We start from the raw sequence: 25,150 nt of genomic DNA on the forward strand, positions 1-25,150 counted from the left end.
ACATCACACACATCCATGCCCAAGGCAGGATTCGAAACTGCCACCGTAGTAGCATTGCGGTTCCGAAATGAATCGCCTAGAACCGCTCGGCCACAGCGGTCGGCGAAGTTGTGGATAGTATGCCACGACGAATACAGGAATACATCAATGCAAGAGGACGTGCTTCTGGGTTTTAGAGGTACTGGTGTGTACAGCAATATGGACCACTGCCTCTGAAGGTATCTCTGTTGGTGGTTCAACATGCAATGTGTCGTTTTCATGAGCAAGAAAGAGGGTGGAAATGATGTTTATGTTGATCTCTATTCCAATTTTCTGTACAGGTTCCGGAACTCTCGGAACTAAGGTGATGCAAAACTTTTTTTGGTGTGTGTGTAGATCTCTGGTGTTCGACTGCGTATCCATATCGAACTAAAATAAACACACTAACTTGCGCCACCACCTCAACTCCTTCACCTGCAGTCCTTTGCCAACAATGATCCAGCCTTCCCCGTCTTTTGAAGTGTTTTACCATTCACATGAGCACCAATTCTGCAGCTCCTTATCAACTGCTGCCACCAAATGCCCCAGTGCCATCAAGGTCACCTTGACCGTCTGCACCATCATAGTCGGTTCTATCGCCCTGACATCGACAGCGCCATCATCAAAACCATTGCCAGCTCCGCATCGCTATCATACCCACCGCCAGTGCCAGTTCAACCATATCTGCCACCATTGCACTGATATCACCATCATCAGAATCTCCTATTCATGTCCCTACTTACGCCCGATTAGTGCCACCTACTATCCCACAAACGTCTTCAATGCAGTCATAAGACCGCACAAACGAGATTCAGCAGATATTCTCATCCTCCATCCCCCTACTCCAAAAACAAAAAAAACTTCACTAAATTCATGGACATGAAACTAAACATCCTCTCAACTATCATCTTCCAATCTGTCCATCCTCCACATTTCATTTCTCCTCCTCGAGCACTTACAACCTCATGCTGTCTCAATATAGATCTAAAGTTCAGAACCCGAAAATACAATTAGAGGAAACCTGAAAATAAACCCCAAACTCATAAATGTCCTAAATCATACATAAGTAAGAAACTATCACTATCAAATCCGTCTATGCTCACTTCTGCAGCCACCTATTCCGCAGCCCTCCTGCCTTTGGTTTCTAGTCTCACCTCTCCTCCTGTCCTCACTCAGACAACAATATGTTCCACACCACCCACCGACACTTACCATCATGGTTAAGGATGTCACCCCTAAAATCAAGGGGAGGAGGTCATGCTGAAAATCAACTCCAACCCCAACTTAGAAGTCTGAACTATCATCCACATCCATAAACAACCAAGGTCCCACCAATTTAGTCCGTCTTTTCTCAGAACTTCTAGCAGCATTTATGAACCAGTCAAAAATAGCCTTCATTTATATACAACGCCATAAAGTCAAACTATTCAAAGCTCAGCTACACGCCATCCACTGCCTTCACTGTCTCGACTACAATGAAGTACAATGGACACCGCATAAACCAGTGCAAAAACCCTCCAACTTACAGACACTGCAGATCTCATCATCTTCACAATCTCTCTAACCTGCAGACAAAGATATAGTAAAATTTGTTAACATAGTTCTCAAAAACATCCACCAAATCAAGTGTCCCCACAACCTAGAAAAATTCTCTCTAGCTGCCCAGTCAGCGTTCCACCTCAATGGAACCATCACCTATTCGCACAACCAGCTGCATTTTCGCAGTTTACCAATTCTATAGCTGACCTCTTCCCTATACTAACTTTCCTAAATGCAGATAGCACCACAGCATTACATTATCCTTTCAACACAGCCTAGCTCAGTAACAAATGTGCCCGAAAGGTTATCCATGCTTTTACCCCACGACACTACCTACATGTCACCCTATAACATACAACAAAACAATAACCCGCACACAGTAGCCATGCCAGTTATAGAGTGGGGAACCAATAACCCCCAAACAATAGCCGCATGTGGCTTAGCGACTGAGTTCCTCAAAAACATCACGATCTGGCTACAAAACCTGTTCAAACCCTGTCCACTCATCTTTCTGTCTGAATCATCCTATTCCATATAGTTTCCTCGCTCACACTGAGCAGTCCTTCTCCACCCATAACATTGTAGCTGACTGAATATCCACAGTTGTTCCCATGCTTAGCTTAAGTGGGGACATAAGTTGATAACCTTTCTTTCAGGAGACCTAGTCCACTTTCTCGACACACCCGCCTCCAAAGAGACTCAGATGCATAGTTTCAAACGTCTGATGTGATAGGAAGCGATCAGGTCTTAGTCCGACTGTCAGTCCTAATCCACACTCCCCACCTTCATACCCACCACACCATAACCCACGTAAATTAATCGAAGAACACCACAACAAAATCTGGGAATCCTCCTGGGAGCTTATCTACACCCAAATCGAAAGCCACCTTCTTATCCTCCACACCACGAAGGTGTCTCCAATAACATAGCTTGATAGAAACTGCCAACACCCCCCGCCCCCCCCCCCACACACACACACCTGCCGGCCGAAGTGGCCGTGCGGTTAAAGGCGCTGCAGTCTGGAACCGCAAGACCGCTACGGTCGCAGGTTCGAATCCTGCCTTGGGCATGGATGTTTGTGATGTCCTTAGGTTAGTTAGGTTTAACTAGTTCTAAGTTCTAGGGGACTAATGACCTCAGCAGTTGAGTCCCATAGTGCTCAGAGCCATCTGAACACACACACTAGTGCCATCTAACCAACGGACTTCTCACTCCACGAGCTCTTGAAAATCTCGTAATCACTTCCACTAGTTCTTCCACACCCATGAGTGGGAGACTAATATGACATCAGTAGTCACAGAGATATGACGCGAATCTCCCTAAAGTAGAAAGAAGCTTGCACTGGCGACAAACATGCTCTAAACTCAATACGACACTACCCATAAACACCAGCAAGTACGCCGTGCGGGGTAGCCGCGGGGTCTAAGGTGTCTTGTCACGGCTCGCACGGCTCCTCCCTTCGGAGGTTTGAGTCTTCCCTCGGGCATGGGTGTGTGTGTTGTCCTTCGCATAAGTTAAAGTTAGATTAAGTAGTGTGTAAGCTTAGGGACCGATGACCTCAGCAGTTCGGTCCCATAAGATCTTACTACAAATTTTTTTTCCAGCAAGAGATGGAAAGCTTCCCACCAACTTATCGACCACAATCCTCCACATACTACTCACTCCCTCTCAACAACTAACCCCTTCCTGATAATTTAAATCAAGGAAAACTTACCGCCTCCTACATGCAAGACACACTCACCATCCCCAACAGTCCTGACATAACCACTCCACGGCCCTACATGTCCACCAGTGGAGATAGACACCCGCTGCCCCTGTCGCTCCCAGCCTCCGTCGTTTACACTTTATGCCCAGAATACATTTAGACACACCACTTCCAGCACAAATTGTAAAACCATATCCAATGCCCACCCCCTCCATCCAACCTCTCCCGACATCAACCCAGTATTTATTCAGTCCTCATCGCTGCTTATCCTTTTTTCATTTATTGAAATTGTTCATTTCAATAAACGAAAAAAGGCTAAGTACGTGACCTTAGGACTCCATTTCTTGCCGAAACAATTCCATTATCTATGCTAGGGGCTGCATTACAAGGTATTAACGTGACTTTTCCTGGAGGTCACTAATTTGTTTTGTCCCGTATATGGTGACGACACATTTAGTTTTCGTTTCAGTTACTACAGAGTTTTCCACATTATAATCGTTTAACAAAATATGAAAACCTAGGTAGTATATGGCAGCAACGGAATTATCTCTAGACAAAATAGGAACACGGTTCAATGAAATACGCTGAGATGACAAGTCATGGGATACCTCATAATATCATGTTGGACGTCCTTTTGCCCAGTGTAGTGCAGCAACTTGACGTAGCATAGACTCAACAAGCCGTTGGAAGTCACCTGAAAAAAATATTGAGACACCCTGCCTCTTTAGCCGACCATAATTGAGAAAGTGTTGCCGGTGCAAGACTTTGTGAACAAAATGACCTCTCGATTATGTCCCGTGAATGTTCGATGGGATGCATATCGGGCGATATGGGTGGCCAAATCATTCGTTCAAACTGTCCAGAATGTTCCTCAAATCAATCGCGAACAATTGTGCCCAGTGACATGGCCCACTGTCGCCCATAAAAATTCCATCGTTGTATGGTCTCCAAGTAGTCGAACATAACCACTTCCAGTCAATGATCGATTCAGTTGGACCAGAGGACCCAGTCCATTTCATGTAAACACAGGTCACATTATTCAAAATGGTTCAAATGGCTCTAAGCACTATGGGACTTAACATCTGAGGTCATCTGTCCGCTAGACTTAGAACTACTTAAACCTAAGGACATCACACACATCCATGCCCGAGGTAGGATTCGAACCTGCGACCGCAGCAACAGCGTGGTTCTGGACTGAAGTGCCTAGAACAGCTCGACCATCACATTATTATGGAGTCACCACCAGCTTGCACATAGCCTAGTTGATAACTTGGGTCTACGCCACACTCTAACCCTACTATCCAGACTCATCTGACCGGGTCACAGTTTTCCAGTCGTCTGGGGTCCAACCCATACAGTCACGAGCTGCAAGTGTTGTCGTGCTGTTAGTAAAGACACTCGCGCCGGTCGTCTGCTGCCATAGCCCATTAACGCCAAATTTCGCCGCACTGTCCTAGCAGATATATTCGTCGTATGTCCCACATTGATTACTGCGGTTATTTCAAGCAGTATTGTTTGTGTCTTAGCACTGTCAACTCTACGCAAACACCGGTGCTATCGGCCGTTAAGTGAAGGCCGTCGGCCACTGCGTTGTCCGTGGCTAGAGATAATGCCTGGTATTTACGAGGTGCATTCAAGTTCTAAGGCCTCCGATTTTTTTTCTAATTAACTACTCACCCGAAATCGATGAAACTGGCGTTACTTCTCGACGTAATCGCCCTGCAGACGTACACATTTTTCACAACGCTGACGCCATGATTCCATGGCAGCGGCGAAGGCTTCTTTAGGAGTCTGTTTTCACCACTGGAAAATCTCTGAGGCAATAGCAGCACGGCTGGTGAATGTGCGGCCACGGAGAGTGTTTTCATTGTTGGAAAAAGCCAAAAGTCACTAGGAGCCAGGTCAGGTGAGTAGGGAGCATGAGGAATCACTTCAAAGTTGTTATCACGAAGAAACTGTTGCGTAACGTTAGCTCGATGTGTGAGTGCGTTGTCTTGGTGAAACAGCACATGCGCAGCCCTTCCCAGACGTTTTTGTTGCAGTGCAGGAAGGAATTTGTTCTTCAAAACATTTTCGTAGGATGCACCTGTTACCATAGAGCCCTTTGGAACGCAATGGGTAAGGATTACGCCCTCGCTGTCCCAGAACATGGACACCATCATTTTTTCAGCACTGGCGGTTACCCGAAATTTTTTTGGTGGCGGTGAATCTGTGTGCTTCCATTGAGCTGACTGGCGCTTTGTTTCTGGATTCAAAAATGGCATCCACGTCTCATCCATTGTCACAACCGACGAAGAGAAAGTCCCATTCATGCTGTCGTTGTGCGTCAACATTGCTTGGCAACATGCCACACAGGCAGCCATATGGTCGTCCGTCAGCATTCGTGGCACCCACCTGGGTGACATTTTTCGCATTTTTAGGTCGTCATGCAGGATTGTGTGCACAGAACCCACAGAAATGCCAACTCTGGAGGCGATCTGTTCAACAGTCATTCGGCGATCCCCCAAAACAATTCTCTCCACTTTCTCGATTATGTCGTCCGACCGGCTTGTGCGAGCCCGAGGTTGTTTCGGTTTGTTGTCACACGATGTTCTGCCTTCATTAAACTGTCGCACCCACGAACGCACTTTTGACACATCCATAACTCCATCACCACATATCTCCTTCAACTGTCGATGAATTTCAATTGGTTTCACACCACGCAAATTCAGAAAACGAATGATTGCATGCTGTTCAAGTAAGGAAAACGTCGCCATTTTAAGTATTTAAAACAGTTCTCATTCTCGCTGCTGGTGGTAAAATTCCATCTGCCGTACGGTGCTGCCATCTCTGGGACGTATTGACAATGAACGCGGCCTCATTTTAAAACAATGTGCATGTTTCTATCTCTTTCCAGTCTGGAGAAAAAAAATCGGAGGCCTTCGAACTTGAATGCACCTCGTAGTATTCTCGGCACACTCTTGACACTGTGGATCTCAGAATATTGAATTCGCTAACGATTTGCGAAATGGAATGTGTCATGCGTCTAGCTTCAACTAGCATTCCACGTTCAAAGTCTTAGTTCCCGTCGTGCGGTAATAATGACGTTGGAAATCTTTTCACATGAATCAGCTGCAGTCAGGTTGGATGATTGTTGGCAAAGGACCTTTAGGTTACTGCAGGTGAAGGATCTCCGACAATGCACTATCCTTTTGTAACTTGTTTACTCGATACTACCGCTATCTGTATATGTGCATATCGCTGCCTAATGACTTTTGTCCCACAAGTGTAGTTTGCTCTGCTTATCTGCTGCATAGTATGTTGCCCACAGACAAAAAACTTAAAACTTTATGTTTTGCCATACGGCAGGTCTTGTCATGGGGGAGCCTCGTCAGAGAGGTCCACCGCATGAGCGTCTTGGGAAGTGATTCCAGTGGTGGTTTCCCATTGCCTTCCACTGATGATAATGAAGACAACACAACACCCAGTCCCTGAGCGGAGAAAATCTCCGACCCAACCGGGAATCGAACCCGGGCCCCTTGGAGTGACAACCCGCTGCACTGATTACTTTTTAAAAAATCTCATTTTGTTCTACATTGTTCGTTGAATTTGTTCGTGGCGGACGTCCGATGATACTCGTTCAGGTTGTTCATTGATCCGTTCATTCAGTTTTTTATTACAGAGGGTAGCTAAATTCTCTGACCGAACACGCAGAGCTACCGTGCCGGCAACCACTCAGCTCTCGGGGCGGACTTAAAGCTAAAAGACCAACCCAAAAATTGAAGATTAAACGGAGTCCCAAAACATTTTAAATGGCTAGTTGCTGCAACCATCTCCTTCACTATTGTCCACCAGTCACTTTTTTTAGTCCATCTTAAATTAAATATTTAAGTAGGTTTTATAACAGTAAATAATACGGCCTGTGGAACAAAATGAAAGAAACATTCACGAATCATAACGAGTTCGAAAAGGTTTGAATATACACTGGCTTATACCTTATTATGTAGTTCACAGTGCTGTTCTTGTCTTCTTCTATCTTGTAGTTCGCTATCTGCTCGCCGATGAGTGTCATATCGTGTACCCAACCCCTTAATTTTGTGTGCAGCATGTCCCTCAGACGTTCCATGTTCTTAAACCATCCACGGAGTTGCTCATCGTTCGTGTGGTTACCCTGAGAGACACAGAAAATAGATCAAATTATCCGCATAATATTCACAGACAGCAGCCAGTCTTAACTTACTCTTATAGGTCCTGCTATTACATAACAATTAGATTAGTTTCGGCGCATGACTACTCATTCAATTTTGTATACCCTCTACAACATTAGTGCAAAGTAAGTGCTTAGCGATGTCTTGTCCAACACACAAAATTCTTAACCTACAACATCAGACAAGAGAGCTCTAGATATTTCTAGGTAGTCTCAGCACAAACGTTTGAATGTCTGAATACGTGCTCTCGTGCAACATGTCTGAATAAAATGTTCTAGGGTTGACAGCAGCATCAGCCTCCTACATGTATAACCACCTGACGAAGCTAAGAGCCCAAGAAGATTTTATTCAAACTTTTGAACGATTTTCGAAAAGAGAATCGTGTGATCGTTGAGTCTCGTGTCGAAATCTTACTCGTTACCAATACTGTGAGGAACGTGCTGTGTCCGTTTACAAAAATGGTTCAAATGGCTCTGAACACTGTGGAACTTAACATCTGAGGTCATCAGTCACCTAGACTTAGAACTACTTAAACCTAACTAACCTAAGGACATCACACAGATGCATGCCCGAGGCAGGATTCGAACCTGCGACCGTAGCAGCAGCGCGGTTCCGGACTGAAGCGCCTAGCACCGCTCGTCCACAGCGGCCGGCGATCATTTACATATGTAATGATTGACAACAACCGCTCCACGTCAGAAAAATTATCTGAATTGGTTGTGCACAAATTAAATGTCAGTTTGATTCAAAACTTTGTATCATTGTCGTTTCGCTGCTGGCTTTTATTGAAAATTTTCGTTTGTTGTTTGTCACTTGGAACGATATTGTCTATTACTGACAATCACTCAATTAATGCGGATTTGAAAGAATGTAGCACACAATATTTATGGATCTTGTGAGTTTCGGACAGGGAAAAATAACTCTATCCCAGTTATTCGATCTGAGGGTAACAGAGAAGCAAAAGCAGAGAAGATATCTCCAAATTCTTTCGTTGTTTACAAAGAGAATACTGCGCATTCATTACTTTATACACATCAGGGGGCAACCATTACTTTGTCCTGAAAGGCGCACGTAAAGCAAAAGTCCACTATCCAAATGCAATTGATTCCCAGAATGCATAACTTCCCGTGGTAGTCTAATGGAAGGGGCGCTGCTGAGACAGTGTGCTATTTGCTTATTGTGCACTGATACGCAGTATGGCTAGTCTGTATTTACGTCTCGCTTGCAATACGTCTGAAGCTTCTCTATTGACTTGAAATCATTCTGCGTTTCTGAATGTGTTAAAGTGTATTTTTACTTGGAGTGTAGTGAAAAGCCTATGGATTCAATTATAATTATTCTCACTCATATTATGTACCACTTTTATCAGTAATCTTTTTATGTTGTACTTCATGGTGTTTCCTTGCGTATTTGTTAATACATTGTGATGGAAAAATCTTTCCTCTGCTGGAAATTTAAAAAATAGCCGCTAAATTCCGCAGTTCGATTTTATACTATTGTTTTTACATTAATTTGTTGTCACCTACATAAAAGTCATCTCCGAAATAAAGTCTTAAAGCATGTTCTTTTTATCCTGGGCCCTTCGAAAGTCAAATTTATAACAAGAAAAGGCCTCTTTTACCTTATGAAGAGATATTCTGAAAAAGAGTTTGTAAAAAGATTGGACTCTATGAAAAAAAAGTATTATCAGTTCCTACCTTCCTTGATGAAGAAAAGCAAGGTTTTAAGCATAAACATTTTAATATAAAGCCACATTTAAAGAAAAGATGGCTTGCGTCACACAAACTCGAAAATACTTTCTTAGTAAAAAAACCATAACTGGCTGCAAAGTACAATTATCTAAAACTCGAGTTGGCAGGCCATCAAATTCGTTCGTTGAGTTAAGCGAACGCAGGAAGAGACGTAACACACAGCTATTGAGAAAATATTTTGGAGCCACAGAATTTCCCTATGTCAGTCAAATGGAGCACCGAGAATGTGGAAATGTTAAGGTTTCTAAAGTAGTTAATGATATTACTTCATCTCCTACACGAGGACCTAAGTCCGCATCTCGTGCTCTGGTGGGGCCGGTACGGTAGCTCAGCGTGTTCGGTCAGAGGGTTAGCTGCCCTCAGTAATAAAAACTTAGCTAACGGATCAGCGATCAACTTTAACAGGTGTCATGGGACGTCCGCCCCGAACATGTCGAACGAACAAAATGACATCAGCGAAACAAACAAAAAAGTGGCTAGCTTTGCTGTCTCTGAATCATGGGGTCCCGGGCTCGATTCCCGGAGGGGATGGGAATTTTTTCCTGCCGGAGACTGAGTGTTTGTGTTGTCCTCATCATTTCATCATCATCCGGGAAAAGTGGGGTGACTGAACTGCGAAAAGATTGTGAATTTGTATGGTGTCGGAGATTTGATGTTTTGCCAGATTCCTAATATTCACGCTACACTCGTGAAATGGTCGTACGGGAAAATGCCCACTTCATCGCTACCTCGGAGATGCTGTGTCCCATCGCTCGAACGCCGACTAAAACTCCACGTTCAAACTCACTTAAACCTTGATACCCAGCCATTGTAGCATCAGTAACCGATCTAACAACTGCGCCAGATACTTGTTGTCTTATATAGGCGTTGCCGAGCGTAGCGTCGTATTTTGCCTGTTTACATATCTCTCAAAATGGTTCAAATGGCTCTCAGCACTATGGGACCTAACATCTGAGGTCATCGGTTCCATAGACTTAGAACTATTTAAACCTAACTAACCTAAGGGCCGGCCGAAGTGGCCGTGCGGTTAAAGGCGCTGCAGTCTGGAACCGCAAGACCGCTACGGTCGCAGGTTCGAATCCTGCCTCGGGCATGGATGTTTGTGATGTCCTTCGGTTAGTTAGGTTTAACTAGTTCTAAGTTCTAGGGGACTAATGACCTCAGCAGTTGAGTCCCATAGTGCTCAGAGCCATTTTGAACCTAACCTAAGGACATCACACACATCCATGCCCGAGGCAGGATTCGAACCTGCGACAGTAGCAGCAGCACGGTTCCGGACTGGAGATCCTAAAACTGCTCGGTCACAGCGGCCGGCACATGTCTCTGTAACTGAATACGCGTGCCTATACCAGTTTTTTTTTTTTTTTTGTTTTTTTTTTTGGCGCATTTGGTACTGGTAGGTTCGATCAACACGTGTGTATTACGGATATGCTTGTCAACTCAAGTGGGAATCCCTGCAGGGAAGACGACGTTCTTTTCGGGAAACACTATCGGGAAAGTTTAGAGAACCGATATTTGCGACTGACTGCTGAATGATTCTGCTGCTACCAACCTACACGTCGCGTAAGGACTGCGAACACTAAATAAGAGAAAGTATGGCTCGTATGGAGGGATATTGAGAGTCATTCTTCCCTCAATCCTTTTTGCGGTTGGAACAGGCGTGAAAATTAAAGAAAGACGACAGCGTCATCTGCAAACAACCTAAGACGGCTGCGCAGATTGTCTCCCAGATCGTTTATATAGATAAGGAACAGCAAAGGGCCTGTAACACTACCTTGGGGATCGCCAGAAAGCACTTCTGTTTTACTCAATGACTGTCCGTCAATTACATCGAACTGTGACCTCTCTGACAGGAAATCGCGAATCCAGTCACATAACCGAGACAATATTCCATAAGCATGCAGTTTCACTACTAGCCGCTTGTGTGGTACAGTGTCAAAAGCCTTCCGGAAATCCAGAAATACGTAATGAATTTGAGATCCCTTGTCAACAGCACCCAACATTTCATGCGAGTAAAGAGCTAGCTGTGTTTCACAAGAACCATATTTTATAAATCCGTGTTGACTGTGTGTCAGAGAGCGTTTTCTTCGAGGTAATTCATAATGTTCAAACACAACATATGTTCCAAAATCCTGCTGCACATCGACGTTAATGATATGGGTCTGTAATTTAGTGTATTTCTCTTACAACTTTTCTTGAATATTGGTGTGACCTGTACAATTTTCCCGTTTTTGGGTACGGATCTTTCGTCTCTTTCGTCGACCTAAAAGTTGTATATGATTGTTAATTATGGGGCTATTGCATCATCATACACTGAAAGGAACCTAATTGGTATACCGTCTGTACCAGAAGACTTGCTTTTATTAATTGATTTAAGCTTCTTCACTACTCCGAGGATATCTAGTTCTACGTTACTCATATTGGCAGCTGTCCTTGATTCTAATTCTGGGATATTTACTTCATCTTCTTTTGTGAGTACATTTCGGAAGTCTGTGTATAGTAACTGTGCTTCTGCCTATTTTCGCTCTACGCGAATGTCGCATCGATGAATGGATCTCGTGAGCAGGCATGACATGAGGCATGCAGGCACCCACTTGCGAGAGATTAGTCGCAATTCTGATGTCTGCTTGTGCTGTTTTGTTCGTCTTCTTTCCCCGTTTTTTCCCTTTTTGATGCTTTTTTAAAGTATCTGACGACGAATCTACTGGATGTGTTGCAGGTATTTAACAGTGACTAGTATGGAGTTACTCATTAAGGAAACTGAAAAGAGATCAGCTGTTTACAACAAAAAATTAAAGGAATACAGCGATCGTAATTTCAAGAAAAAACCTTGGGCTGAAGTTTGTTCGCAAGTGACTCAAAACTGGAATGGCTGGAACGAATTTTCAACAAATGACAAGAAAACTAAAGCTAAGTTTAAATAACTAAACAAGCCTGTTAGTATAAAAATGTAATGCAACCCAAAATTAAGAAAAACATATAGTTACGATAATTCGTATGTTGCTCCTAAGAACATTGCCATTTTACATTTGTTAATTAAGTAAAGAAATCTTGCACCAACCACTGGCTAGATGCTGCCGTATTGCCAAGACATTGAGCCTTAGGGTGAAATGAAGTAATTTGGAAAGCAGTCACTCACTTCAGTAACTGCAAAATTGGCTCATAAACCGAGTCAAGGTATTCCATCCACTGGACACTCATAATATTAATCTTCAGCGACTATTCGATCTTTTCTCCTGACAAAGTTGTACAATGCGCAGCATGCTTTTACAATGTGGTCTGCTCGCTTTGTTTGAACATCCAATGGACGGTGAAAGATGCGCCATTTACTGGCCAAAATGCCAATAGTGCACAAAAGGCATTGGCCATCCAGTTTGTTCACAAGACAGAGGGTGTGCTTGTGGGCTATTTAAAGTACCTGCATTTAGCTTCTCACCAAGTGTTGAATTTTTCAAAATGTTTGAATCAGTGTTAGCACCGTAAGACCCTAATCAATTGCTCTGAAGCAGTAGTTAGCGTCAATTATAGCGAGCAATGAATTGAAAAAAAGTTTTCGCAATTGAAAAGCAGAGATCCAGAGGTAGACGTCTTCTGCATTCTGATGGGTTTGCCGTCAATTGCACCAATGCTGTTAGGGAAATTTATCCGAAGGTAAAATTTTTTTGCAATCTCTTTCCAGTCCTTTTCGGTTTTGGCTGACATATAAAGTGTTGTAGACATTTCAAAGTTGTGCACAAGCATCTTTTACAATGCTTCCAATAATATTGACGCCTAAAAATTATTCGAAGTGCAATGCACTAAAAAGGCTTCCGTTGGTAAGATACCTGAAAATAATGCCGCAAATCAACTTACAAAATCAAACAGTTTAAATACTAATTAAGTTTCTGCATAACGCCCATGCATTACAGTTAATGTTTTATTATTGTTTCAGAGGCAGTTGGTGCCCTTTGTAAAGGGCAGAGAAGGTACGTTTCCCGCAGAGAAAATGAAGAAGAGCAACAGCATTCTCAAGAAAATTTCACCCATAGGGATAAATCTGCCAATACCAATTCTGTTGACGAACAGGCCAGGCCTCAGCAATAAAAAAAGCCAAGGGGTTCGTTGGTTGGGGGACGGGGGAAGGGGGGGGGGGGGCAAACAGAGATGTCAGCGGTCCAGCAGGATAAGGGAAGGAAGTCGGCCCTGCCTATTCAGAGGAACCATCCCGGCATTTGCCTGAAGTGATTTAGGGAAATCACGGGAAACCTAAATCAGGATAGCCGGACGCAGGTTTGAACAGTCGTCCTCCCGAAAGCGAGTCTAGTGTGCTAATTACTGCACAGCCTCGCTCGGTAAAGCCTAGTATGAAACATTATGATTGAATATATTATAAGCGAAACAGACCTATAAAATCAATGAAGATAAAAAATTTGCATTGATGTTGGTTCCAATGTTAGGAAACTTAAATGAAGACCAAAAACATCACGCTAAAGATGAAATTTTAAACATAATGTGTAGTGCTAGATACTTCAATCTTCAGCCACAACCAGCTTATCCAGAATCATCGTGAACTAGATCCCGGTCAGAATTACTACATACAAGATGAAACTGTTGTTAAAAATCTGCATTCACAAAATACTAGATAACTGCAAAGTTTTGCAATGACTTTTCGGTCAGCCTTGTGCTCTGTCTTCCACAAGTGGGAGCGATATATTTAATCTGTCAAACCAGTAATGTAACTTAATAGTTATTAATGTGTATCAGTAAAACTGCACATTATTAAATTAAATAGGTTGCTAGTATATTAACTTATTATATATCACGCTACATAATGTCGATAAATGAATAAAGAATAATTTATTACGCTTTTTTTTTACTTAGCTTAAAGTTACTGACTAACATTCTTCTGGCGGTATGAACTCTCTCCACGTCATATCATTATATGTTATTCGTGGTACAATTATTCCCAACAGTTCGTCAAAACTACTTTTTGTCATTCTATAATACTGGAAAAACTTCGCAGGGTACTCACATAAATCTAAAAATAATTTGTAAAACTGCCCTTTCAGTAATCTTAGATTTGTTGTTGGATGAACCCAATAAGATTTTGCGTGGCTTACTTCCCGCTCGAAGCAAAAGAGTGGTCGCACAAGAAGTTTCAATGATATCCATTGGGAAACTGTTTTAATTTAACGATTTATTTCTCGCAGTAGATTTACCTCGATGATTTTCTGCAACAGTGATGTTTTTGTCGGCGCGACTAGAAATCGCTAGTGGAAGCCGAGCCTTACAATGTTAACTGCCGGGTTGCCACAGCGCATGCGTAGAGAGCTACTGTTCAGCTCTAATACATACCGCTGCCTTCAATTAGCCACGTCCGTCCTTTGTGTGTATTCCGTGTTTGTATTACTAGTGCGCCGTGACTTCTGACTGAAGTTACGACGCCTGTTAGTATTTCGAAACTGAAAGGCAGAAAGCTGAATAGCCAATCTCGGGAGATTGTGCATAACGTTTTAATGTTTACGGAAGATGACTCCACTCAGGGAAGGGACATTCTGGTGCAAAAATTTCAGTTGAGACCCCAATTGGCCACAGGAGTTTCGTGTAGCACTATCCATAAAATTAAAGGGGAAGGCAGGCTATCTGATTCTGGCGGAGGAAGGAAATTTGTAAGTCCAGATAAGAAACGTAGACGCAAAACAGTTATAGACATCAATAGTCTTGATGAGGTTGTTGGTCTGCAGCTCGTGGTCGTGCGGTAGCGTTCTCGCTTCCCGCGCCCGGGTTCCCGGGTTCGATTCCCGGCGGGGTCAGGGATTTTCTCTGCCTCGCGATGACTGGGTGTTGTGTGATGTCCTTAGGTTAGTTAGGTTTAAGTAGTTTTAAGTTCTCGGGGACTGATGACCATAGATGTTAAGTCCCATAGTGCTCAGAGCCATTTGAACCATTTTTTGATGAGGTTGTTGTTAGAATTATGTACAACACTTATCTGACCGGAAAACGAGTGCCTACAGTTAAAGGAATTATAGAAGTAGCGTAGAAGCTACAGACTTTCAAGGTAGCAACACTAGTGCAAGAGGGTTATTAAAGAAATCAATTTTTCGTTGAAAAAAAAATCAGGCTAGGTCATATTATAAGAGCGAAGCGAGATCTGGTAAAAAAAATTGCGTATTTGAAGCAATTAAATTGAGACGAAAACAGGGACACTGTTTACGTTGGTTAAACCTTCATTTTATCATCACGTTTAAGTGGGAAAGCATGGAAGAGAATACAACTGGTCTCAAAGGGACAACTCCCAATAACAACTTGTGCAGGTGATGAAAATGGCTTTATTCCTGAGTTGCTTGTCATGAGGATGTCAAATCAAGTAACGGGAGATCACCGCAACCACATGAACCAACAAAATTATGAAAAGTGGTTGATAGAATAGGTGATTCCCAACTTAAAACCTAACTCTGTACTAATTCTCGACAATGCTCATATCATAACGTTAAAATAAACTAAGCTCCAACTATGGTCGCTTCCCAGCCCGCTGTAGGATCACATCGGTCGTCTTCCTCCTGTTGGTACCGTAACTGAGATTTGGCAACAAGGAAAGGTATGTTTGGCAACACTGTGATCGACGAGAAACTTCCTGGCGTGCACGGAATTAAGCCTCAAAGTTCACTTGATTTTTCCTCTCATGTCCATTGAATAATCTGAGTTACTATCGCTTGAGGTGTAACAGAAGAGTGTAAATTTACGGTTTTCAGCCCAGGAAAGTAGTTGCACGTGGAAATCGCAACTAATCTCGTCCTTTAAATAGCGTTTTTACGAGTTCTAGTCACTATTGGCCTTGTAAGAGGTAGGCATAACTCATACCTCTTCGCTAGGCCTGTGGTGATGTGCTGGTCTGTGGAAAAACGTCTGTTACGGTTCATGGTTCTAGTCTCGCCGACAGTAAGGCTTTTATCCCTTCTGTGAAAGAGCTACAAGCAGTCATATCAAACATCAATAAGCAAATCGCAAGAAAATACTTTCAGCTCATAGTGCAATGGTGAAAGCCGACCAAAGTGGCCGCGCGGTTCTGGCGCTGCAGTCTGGAACCGCGAGACCGCTACGGCGCAGGTTCGAATCCTGCCTCGGGCATGGATGTGTGTGATGTCCTTAGGTTAGTTAGGTTTAACTAGTTCTCAGTTCTAGGGGACTAATGACCTCAGTAGTTGAGTCCCATAGTGCTCAGAGCCATTTGAACCATTTTTTTTGCAATGGTGAAAAACTTACAATGCTGAACAACAGGTAACGCCTCTTTCTCCTGCTGACAAGCAAATTTTGGGTTTCTAGGAACACATAACTTTATTTATGAGATGCCACATTTGCATACCTGTTGAGTATGACACAGCATACCAATTAAACAAAGACCTAATCGAAATCTAAGTGAGTAGTATTTTACAAATTCGTGCTGATAGAGGCACACTTGTGTATAGATACGCAGTTTTATTAAAACAGACTTTCGTCGTAAGGTTATCGTGGGTAGTTTTATTTCATTTCTAATAATACAGTGCACAATTTTCGTAAGGTTTCTTTTAGTGTTGTTAAAACAATACTAAACATGAGAGAGAAAATAATCATCAATGATATATGCGAATTCTCTGATATTATCTATTACAGACTGACAATGCACATGCAGTTTATTGATTACATGCATGTAGAATACTTGTTCTGAGTTAAAGCTGTCAAACAAGGTGTAGTAGCCACAACCAACAGCGGGAACGCCTTGGGCCGCGGATCGGAGCCGCCAGGCGGGGAAGCCGCCGGCGGTGGAGCACGCACCACCGGGTAAACACAGGACGAGTCGGACGACAGACCAACGACAACTGTCAACAACCGACCACGACCGACTACGAGCGACACAACAAGGAAGAGACAAACAACGGAGGCTTGTGGAAACCACAACACCAAACACCAAACGTAAATCCACTCGGAACCAGAGTCAGGCAAATGTCAACAACGAGCAACGACCAGAACGCAGTACCGTCGAGATAGAAACGAAATTCAGAGCGACTACCAGACTGGCTCCACTAGGTTTCTTTTTTTTTTTTTTTTTTTTTTTTTTTTTTTTTTTTTTTTTTTTTTTTTTTTTTTTTTTTAATTCCCCATCGGGGCGGGCTGGCAGCAGCCTCGACTAGGTTTTTTTTTTTTTTTTTTTTACTTTATTGTTATTTTGACACCTGAACAATCAGGTAGGCTGGCAGCAGCACAATACGCCGCTCTTCAGCCGAAGAGAGTACAATGAGATAAACAGAGAAGAGACATCACATAAAAAATCGGCGGGAAAAAACAGTAGACACATGAACATAAAAACACAAGAAGCCGTTCACACTCGATGACAATCCACACGACGAACGGTTGACACGATGCACAAACACTGAAGATGACGACGGCACTGGTGAACGATGGAGTGTGACGGTGAAACACTGAACACTAAACATGACAGCACACACGATACACTGACGGCGGTGATCTCCGGCGCGCGAATGTCCACTGAGCGTGTGCGAGTCCGGGGACCTGCCAATAGAGGAGGAGGAGGAGGAAGGGGAGTGGGAGAGCGAGATGGGAGAGCAGAGATGCCACAGGCAGGGGAGAAAGGGGGGGAGGGAGGAAGGGGGAAGGAAGCCCGGGGGAAGAGGGGTGGAGGGAGGGGACAGGGGAAAAGGGAAGAGAAGGGAAGGGAAGAGAAGGGAGGGAGGGCGCCGAAAGGAAAGGACACCGGGAGAGGGGGGTGGGGCAGGGTCAAAGTTGATAGGAGGGGTAGATGGAGGGGACGAGGACATCATCAGGGAGAGGGAGCTGGCGGAAGCCACCTTGGGAGAGGGTAAGGAGGGTGGAGAGATGGAGACCGGGTGGGACATGGAAATACAGGCGCGGCAGCGGGCGGGGGTGGGAGAGGAGCGGGGAGACGAGCGGGTGAGGAGGGTCGAGTTTACGGGAGGTGTACAGGATCCGTATCCTTTCAAGGAAAAGGAGGAGGTGGGGGAAGGGGATGAGATCATACAGGATCCGCGTGGGGGAGGGGAGACGGATGCGATAGGCGAGGCGGAGAGCATGGCGTTCAAGGATTTGGAGCGATTTATAAAAGGTAGGGGGAGCGGAGATCCATGCTGGATGGGCATAACAGAGGATAGGGCGGATGAGGGATTTATAGGTGTGGAGGATGGTGGAGGGGTCCAGACCCCACGTACGGCCGGAAAGGAGCTTGAGGAGACGGAGGCGGGAACGTGCCTTGGCTTGGATTGTCTGGAGATGGGGAATCCAGGAGAGGCGACGGTCGAGGGTGACGCCAAGGTACTTAAGGGTGGGAGTGAGGGCGATGGGACAGCCATAGACGGTGAGATAGAAATCAAGGAGGCGGAAGGAAGGGGTGGTTTTGCCTACAATGATCGCCTGGGTTTTGGCCTCGACTAGGGCAGAGCGGGTCCCTATATACGAAACCGGAGGGAGCGGCTATTGGCCGCTGTCAGCACGTGGCTTAGCGGTGGCGCCCTCGCTGCGCGAGAGTCGCTGCGCAGAATAGCTGCCGCGGAGGCGGAGCCCTCTATGGGCTGACCACATCCATTTGTTCTGCCGCGTGTTCGACTTCCACGGCGGAAGGTACTAGGCAAGTTTGAAGAAGAATAAAATGCCACTACCAGACAATAGCTAATGTAGAAAATACTTTTCTGACTATATTGGCACGATGCGCTCCCCCCATACATAATACAAAAGCTTCGAAATGCATCTGCTGCCTGGCCGTCTATTAAACCTGAAAAGAACAAAATGTCGCAGAAGTTAGCCCTCTTTCCACATGCGACTATTATGGTTGAGAAGTGAAGGGAATTATGTTCAAAGTTACATTAAATTGATAACTTCAGCAGACAGCAGCATTGCATTTTAAAAAATGTAGCAGCGAATATATTATAAATCGCAACATCTAATCTACAGTGCGCAACGCTTATCGTTACGCTGTTAGCTGTTACACAGCTACAGCTGCTCCAGAAGTCAACAACAGTTCCTCCAGAACTTCGCATTCCACAGTGCTGTGAGATAATATATATGGCCGGATCTAGACTTCTGAGAGACAGACAGTTACTGCTTTTCATTTCCACTGCACTACGGTTTCAACAAGCAGACTGCGCAATAGAGTAGCTCAAATGGAAAGGAATACATCGTATTTAAATTTTCGCATCCTACACTGCTGGCAGTTCTGTGTAGGTGGCAGTTACGTGATTTTGTTTCGGTGATTACAAAACACAGTCGAATGTATGCATTTGGTGGGTAGCCGAGGCAGCTAGTTCATGGCGATTCGGTCAACCAAGTAAATGAATGTACTGAACATGCAGCAAACCACTACAGGGAGCCTGTGTGTCAGAAGTCTCATCCAGTGTGGAGCAACGGCGTTATGATAGGAAAATGAGTCACGGAGGAGACGATTTGGTGGTCTGTTGGTTTGATGATAGGTTCGTATTCTTATGGTCTGGGTTCGATTCCATCTTCTGCTGCCGGCCGCGGTGGTCTAGCGGTTCTAGGCGCTCAGTCCGGAACCGCGCGACTGCTACGGTCGCAGGTTCGAATCCTGCCTCGGGCATGGATGTGTGTGATGTCCTTAGGTTAGTTAGGTTTAAGTAGTTCTAAGTTCTAGGGGACTGATGACCACAGATGTTAAGTCCCATAGTGCTCAGAGCCCAGCCATCTACTGCTGATGCTTTTTGATAGGGAGAGACAGATTCTATTCTCTTCTGGCTACGCCAAGTGAAGAAGGTACAGTAGCATTGTGATCTGAAATTCACATTAAACATGATATTCCTTCTCTACCAAGTAGACGTTAGGTTGAACCACAATAAAGTCAGGAGTGGCGACACGTAGAAATTCTATCACCAGTAACTTTTTTTATACTAGTTATTTATTTCTAGTGACGAAACAAACGCTATGTAGGGTCACAGGACACATATTCCATCTTTTATTTGAGCTTCTGTATGCTGATAAAATTGGTTCTGAACTGGGAATGCAACTCAGACCGCCCTTCGCGCGGAATTTGATCCCTTCGTGACAATACAGCTCGACTACAATTTGTTGTTTCTTCAAAACTGCAGATTCCTCAACATCTCCACATATTGCGCGTGAATGGGTTCGAATCCTGCCCCGGCACTAAGGTTTTCATTATGAATTATCAAGCTCAAGCATGAGAACACCTATCTGCTGGTGGATAATAATTTTGATTTTTAATGCATTTTGATTCGTTGTCAACACTAACGATATCTGACGTTTTTGATTCCCAGTGAGTCATATAACTATTTGCGAAATCACTGTAAGTTCAAGGATGTTATTCCGAGCTGCTGGTGGAGAAAAATTCGGTAGCTGACGTCTGTTTGTGTGTAGAAACGATATGTGTGGGGTTCGATTCCGAGTCAGCACTGAACTCTTCGTATTATTGTTTCTAGTTCAAACATGCTCACATGTCGCTGCTGGTGTAACAAACCCACATTTAACGTTAGTTTTCTCAAGAATATAACAGCGATAGGTGGAGAAAATCCGGTATGTCACAGTTGATTGTGCTTCGGTAACAATCCGATTAGGTTCTGGGTTCGAATTCCTATCCAACACAAAGCTTTACCTCACGGCATTTCAAGTACGTTACTTGTGAAGAAGCAATATTTAACATCTCTCGTAGTTCGTTAACAGGGACAATAGATGCTGGGTAGGAATTTGCCTCCGTTAAAAATTTTTACGTTATGAAATTTAAAGTTGATATTTGCTAACTGATACTGTCTAAAATCGAGGTATATCACTCTCTGTGTGCCTAGTCAGGAATGACTGTTAGTTTTCGTCAGTCACTATATCTTAGTCTGCATGACCTGGGTTTTAATCCATTTGCAGAAAGAGACGGTTGGTCGTGTCATTTGAAGTTCATACGTATTCTCAACTAGCTGCTAGTGAATAACTTAAATTTTTAATGTCATTTTGTGTTAAATAACAAGTATGGTATGTTACTTTGAAGAGGAAATCGTGAATACGACGAACTTACTACGTGCATTACGTATCTGACCACTCTGGTTGTTATAGGTGATATCCTTACCGTATAGCGGTACGTCGACCATATTGTACGTCCGTTTCTGCTGCCCTTCATGGAAAGCCATCCTGGACTTGCATTTCAACAAGATTATGTCCACCTGCACATGGCGAGAGCTTCTACAGCTTTTCATGCTTGCAGAAGCCTATCTTGGCCAGCAAAGTCACCGGATCTCTCCCGAATTGAGACCGTTTGGGCCATTATGGGTTGGGTCCTCCAATCAGCTGGGGTTTTTACGATCTAACGCTCCAATTGGACAGAATTAAGCACGATATCCCTTAGAAGGTTCGAATCCTGCCTCGGGCATGGATGTGTGTGATGTCCTTAGGTTAGTTAGGGTTGGCCGATGTGGCCGAGCGGTTCTAGGCGCTTCAGCCCGGAACCGCGCGCCTGCTAGGGTCGCAGGTTTGAATCCTGCCTCAGGGATGGACGTGTGTGATGTCATTAGGTTAGTTAGGTTTAAGTAGTTCTAAGTGTAGGGGACTGATGACCTCAGATAGTAAGTCCCATAGTGCTCAGAAGCTTTTGAACTACTTGCTTAATGGTCAGAGGTGGCCTACGTGCTATTGTCTCGCTAATTTGTCAAACACTTTCTCTTGAATAAATCATTCAATTTTTTGAAACTGTAATCATTTCTTTGTCTGTACATGTACATCACATCCACCGATTTCCGCCCCATTCGGATAGTTCTTTCATGGTGGATCGTTTTCTCGTTTGCCTAAGAGTGTATAACGGCGATAATGGAAAGTGTTGCACCATCAAGCACCAGTCCGATATTTATCGCACTGGACTTTAACTGGAGATGTTCATCACGTAACGAATATTAAATGATTAAGCTTCTATTCCATTTGGAAATCATTTCAATCATCAGTATGAGATGTGACTGCTACAGACATGAATACACTCTCACATTCGTTTTAATATGGAAGCAAACAGCCTCCAGATGTTATTTTGAAGAATGTTTTGGTATGCTTGAATTACACGCTGCATCAGTTCATGAAAAATATTGGCTAGACGCTGGTATGAAACTATTCGTCTTCGAATCGCATCCCAGATGTGCTCTATGCGTTACTCATCAGGGTACTGGGCAAGCCAGTCAAGAATTTTACATTCATCAAGGGGCTTCATGGTTTGAAGCGCACTGAGTGGACTCTCGTTGTTCTACTCGCATATGCTATTTGCATGATAACAGGGTGTCCAATTCTTAAGACAGAGATGTGAGCAGTCAACCTCGCTTCAACAATTACCAAATCAAACGGATGTTCAGAAACAACAGTTCTCACACCATGATACAATCAGTTGGAGAGGTATACATCCTAAGAATCTCTACTTCCTGTGACATTTCAGCAGTTCGTCTACGGACAGGTTGGTGTCTACATGACCGCCACAAACATAAGCGAGACTCATAACGGAACACCACAGAATGCCACTCAATGCCCCAGATGACTCTGGCTCCACAACGCAGAGGTCTTTCAGGTGTGAAGTCAGCAGCAAACGACGCATAGGACGTCGAGATAACCGAGCTTCAAGTAATCTTTTCCCTACAGTACGTGGCAATACTGTGCTGTAAACTGTGACACGACAGTCATTTGTCGCCGTTTGGAGAGAGAAGTTTGACCGTTGGTCGCGCTTAAAGGGCGCGCGCACAGCTGCCGGTGAGGCCGGCGGAGAAAGACGACGGTGAGCGAGTAGGGGTAGACTGCACCACGTGGACCTGTCAGTTTCAAGCGGCTGGCGGTTACATAAATAAAATGCAAATGTCGTGTGATTATGGCCTCCCGTCGGGTGACGGTTCGCCGGGAGCAAGTCTTTCGATATGACGCCACTTCGGTGACTTGCGCGTCGATGGGGATGAAATGATGATGATTAGGACAACACAACACCCAGTCCCTGTGCGGAGAAAATCTCCGACCCAGCCGGGAATCGAGCCCGGGCCCTTAGGATTGACATTCTGTCGCGCTGACCACTTTTCCTTTTTTTTTTTTTAATCTCATTTTGTTCGTTTTCGTTCGTTGCATCTGCTCGGGGCGAACGTCGTAAGACACCCGTTTAAGTTCGTCGTTGATCAATTACCTCAGTTTTTTTTATTACAGAGGGCAGTTAACCCTCTGACCGAACACGCTGAGCTACCGTGCCGGCGACCGCTCATCTACCGAGGGCGGACGGCGGTTACGTGACGTCACGAGAGTTTAACCCGTTCCAGCGCACGTCTTCAGTACAATGCTTTATCCACGTTTGCGTTGATTAGACACAAATGCAAATTAGTATGACAAAGTAAGATACGGCAAATGAAAGAGGAGTTTGAGACTAATCAACCGAGATACTGGTAGGATTTATATGAATTTTATATCAAAAGATATTAAGTAAACAAATTTGCAACATTTGCAACTTACTGAATAATTGATAACTTTTGAACCAATGCAGGTACAGAGTAGGACGAGTGCGCATTTGAAAGGTCTCGTCGAAATGCAGTGACTGACAAACTTTCAGCATTAATATTTCACTGGTAAAACACCAATTTTATTAATTTGCTGCTAATAATTAATTAAAACAAACAACACCAGGCAGATACACTAACAGCAAGGCAGTGTCGTCATACGCATTTCAACATCATTACTTTGTGATATTTGTAATTATTACGATGTTGTCTTTGTTTATTAATAATTTTTGCATCGTTTAGCTCATATCTGTTTAACTTATGTATATAAGTAAATTCTGATCAGCGCATCAGAAAGAGTGCTTCAAATCCGTATGGAATATGGTACCTTATAAAGAACATTCAGTGGCACAAATGAACAAAAACTATTTTCGTGCTCTGCAAAGGTAAATTTTGCAAAACATTAATTGTGAGCAAACTACTGCAGTTACAAATTAGTGTAATGTATGTTTTTGATTAGAATTTGAGCGCGCATGTAATGACGCAGACGGAATTAAGATTGCTCTTCTATGCAAAAAATTATCCAAAGAAGTGGTGAGCAATGGAAAGGAGTTGGATGACGTAGCTTGGGGAATTTCGGATAGAGGGTATTTAAGCGGAGCTGACACGCACAGCTCGAGTCACTAGCAGCAACGCAACCGTGAGGAAGATTCAAACGAGAAGACAACACCCAATAACCCCAGGAAAAAGTAGGAAAGGCGTGATCCGCCGATCCTACAACTCACCGGAGCGTGAAGATCCGTGAATTTGCGAAGCGAACAGCTCGAAGAGAGAGTTCTGCGCGCCTTTGCCGACGCCAGACCTGTGTTGCTCGACAGGACATTTTGATGATAGTTTTTGCGGATGCAGAAGTGCTGCAACTTTCGCGTGTGCGCGCAAACGGAAGACACAAGTTTTCGCGAAGAATCCGGACTTCTGACATTTTTAGTGTGGAACACAGTAGGGACTTGGGTTTTTCACGCGTTGTGTGTTTTGGTGATTGTTTTTGTAAGCAAACGGGACACTGCTGCAAAATAGTAGCTGTGGGATTGTTGCCATTGGAGGGCCGCCACACTTAGCCGCTAAAACTCTACTGTGGGATTCTTTATTTTTGAGCTTTCCGAACTGTGTTTTGGGATACCAACGGGAATTAGTTTCTGATACGCTCAGATTGGACGCTAAAAGTTTTTACCACGTTTATGTGATTGATTCTGAAACAGTACCACTGGACTTTAACTGTGTTTAAACCAGTCGGGACTGTGAATATTTTGTGGCACCCGACACCGAATTCGCGTTAGGGGGAACTTTATATCATCGCGATTAGGCCGTGTTTTAGCGAAGTGATCGATTTCCTAAATATCAATCGATGTTATTCACCATTGAACAACTTTTATTAACATTTATAGGGCTTCGGTATCACAAATGGTGACTCGATCAGTAGTTAAAACGGCACGTAACTGTTTGGAAGAT

At 43.9% G+C, this 25,150-nt stretch overlaps 1 protein-coding gene across 1 annotated transcript in view; it reads right to left on the reverse strand.

Annotated features, from left to right (window-relative positions):
- The window catches only part of LOC124556806, a 204,275-nt gene that overhangs the window by 57,452 nt on the left and 121,673 nt on the right, over positions 1-25,150 (reverse strand). The window contains exon 5 of the mRNA XM_047130825.1: positions 7,237-7,412. Coding sequence (XP_046986781.1) covers positions 7,237-7,412 — 176 coding nt within the window. The remainder of the gene's footprint in view (positions 1-7,236; positions 7,413-25,150) is intronic.

The sequence above is a fragment of the Schistocerca americana genome, chromosome X (genome assembly GCF_021461395.2).
Source record: "Schistocerca americana isolate TAMUIC-IGC-003095 chromosome X, iqSchAmer2.1, whole genome shotgun sequence".
In the NCBI taxonomy this organism is placed as follows: Eukaryota; Metazoa; Arthropoda; class Insecta; order Orthoptera; family Acrididae; genus Schistocerca; species Schistocerca americana.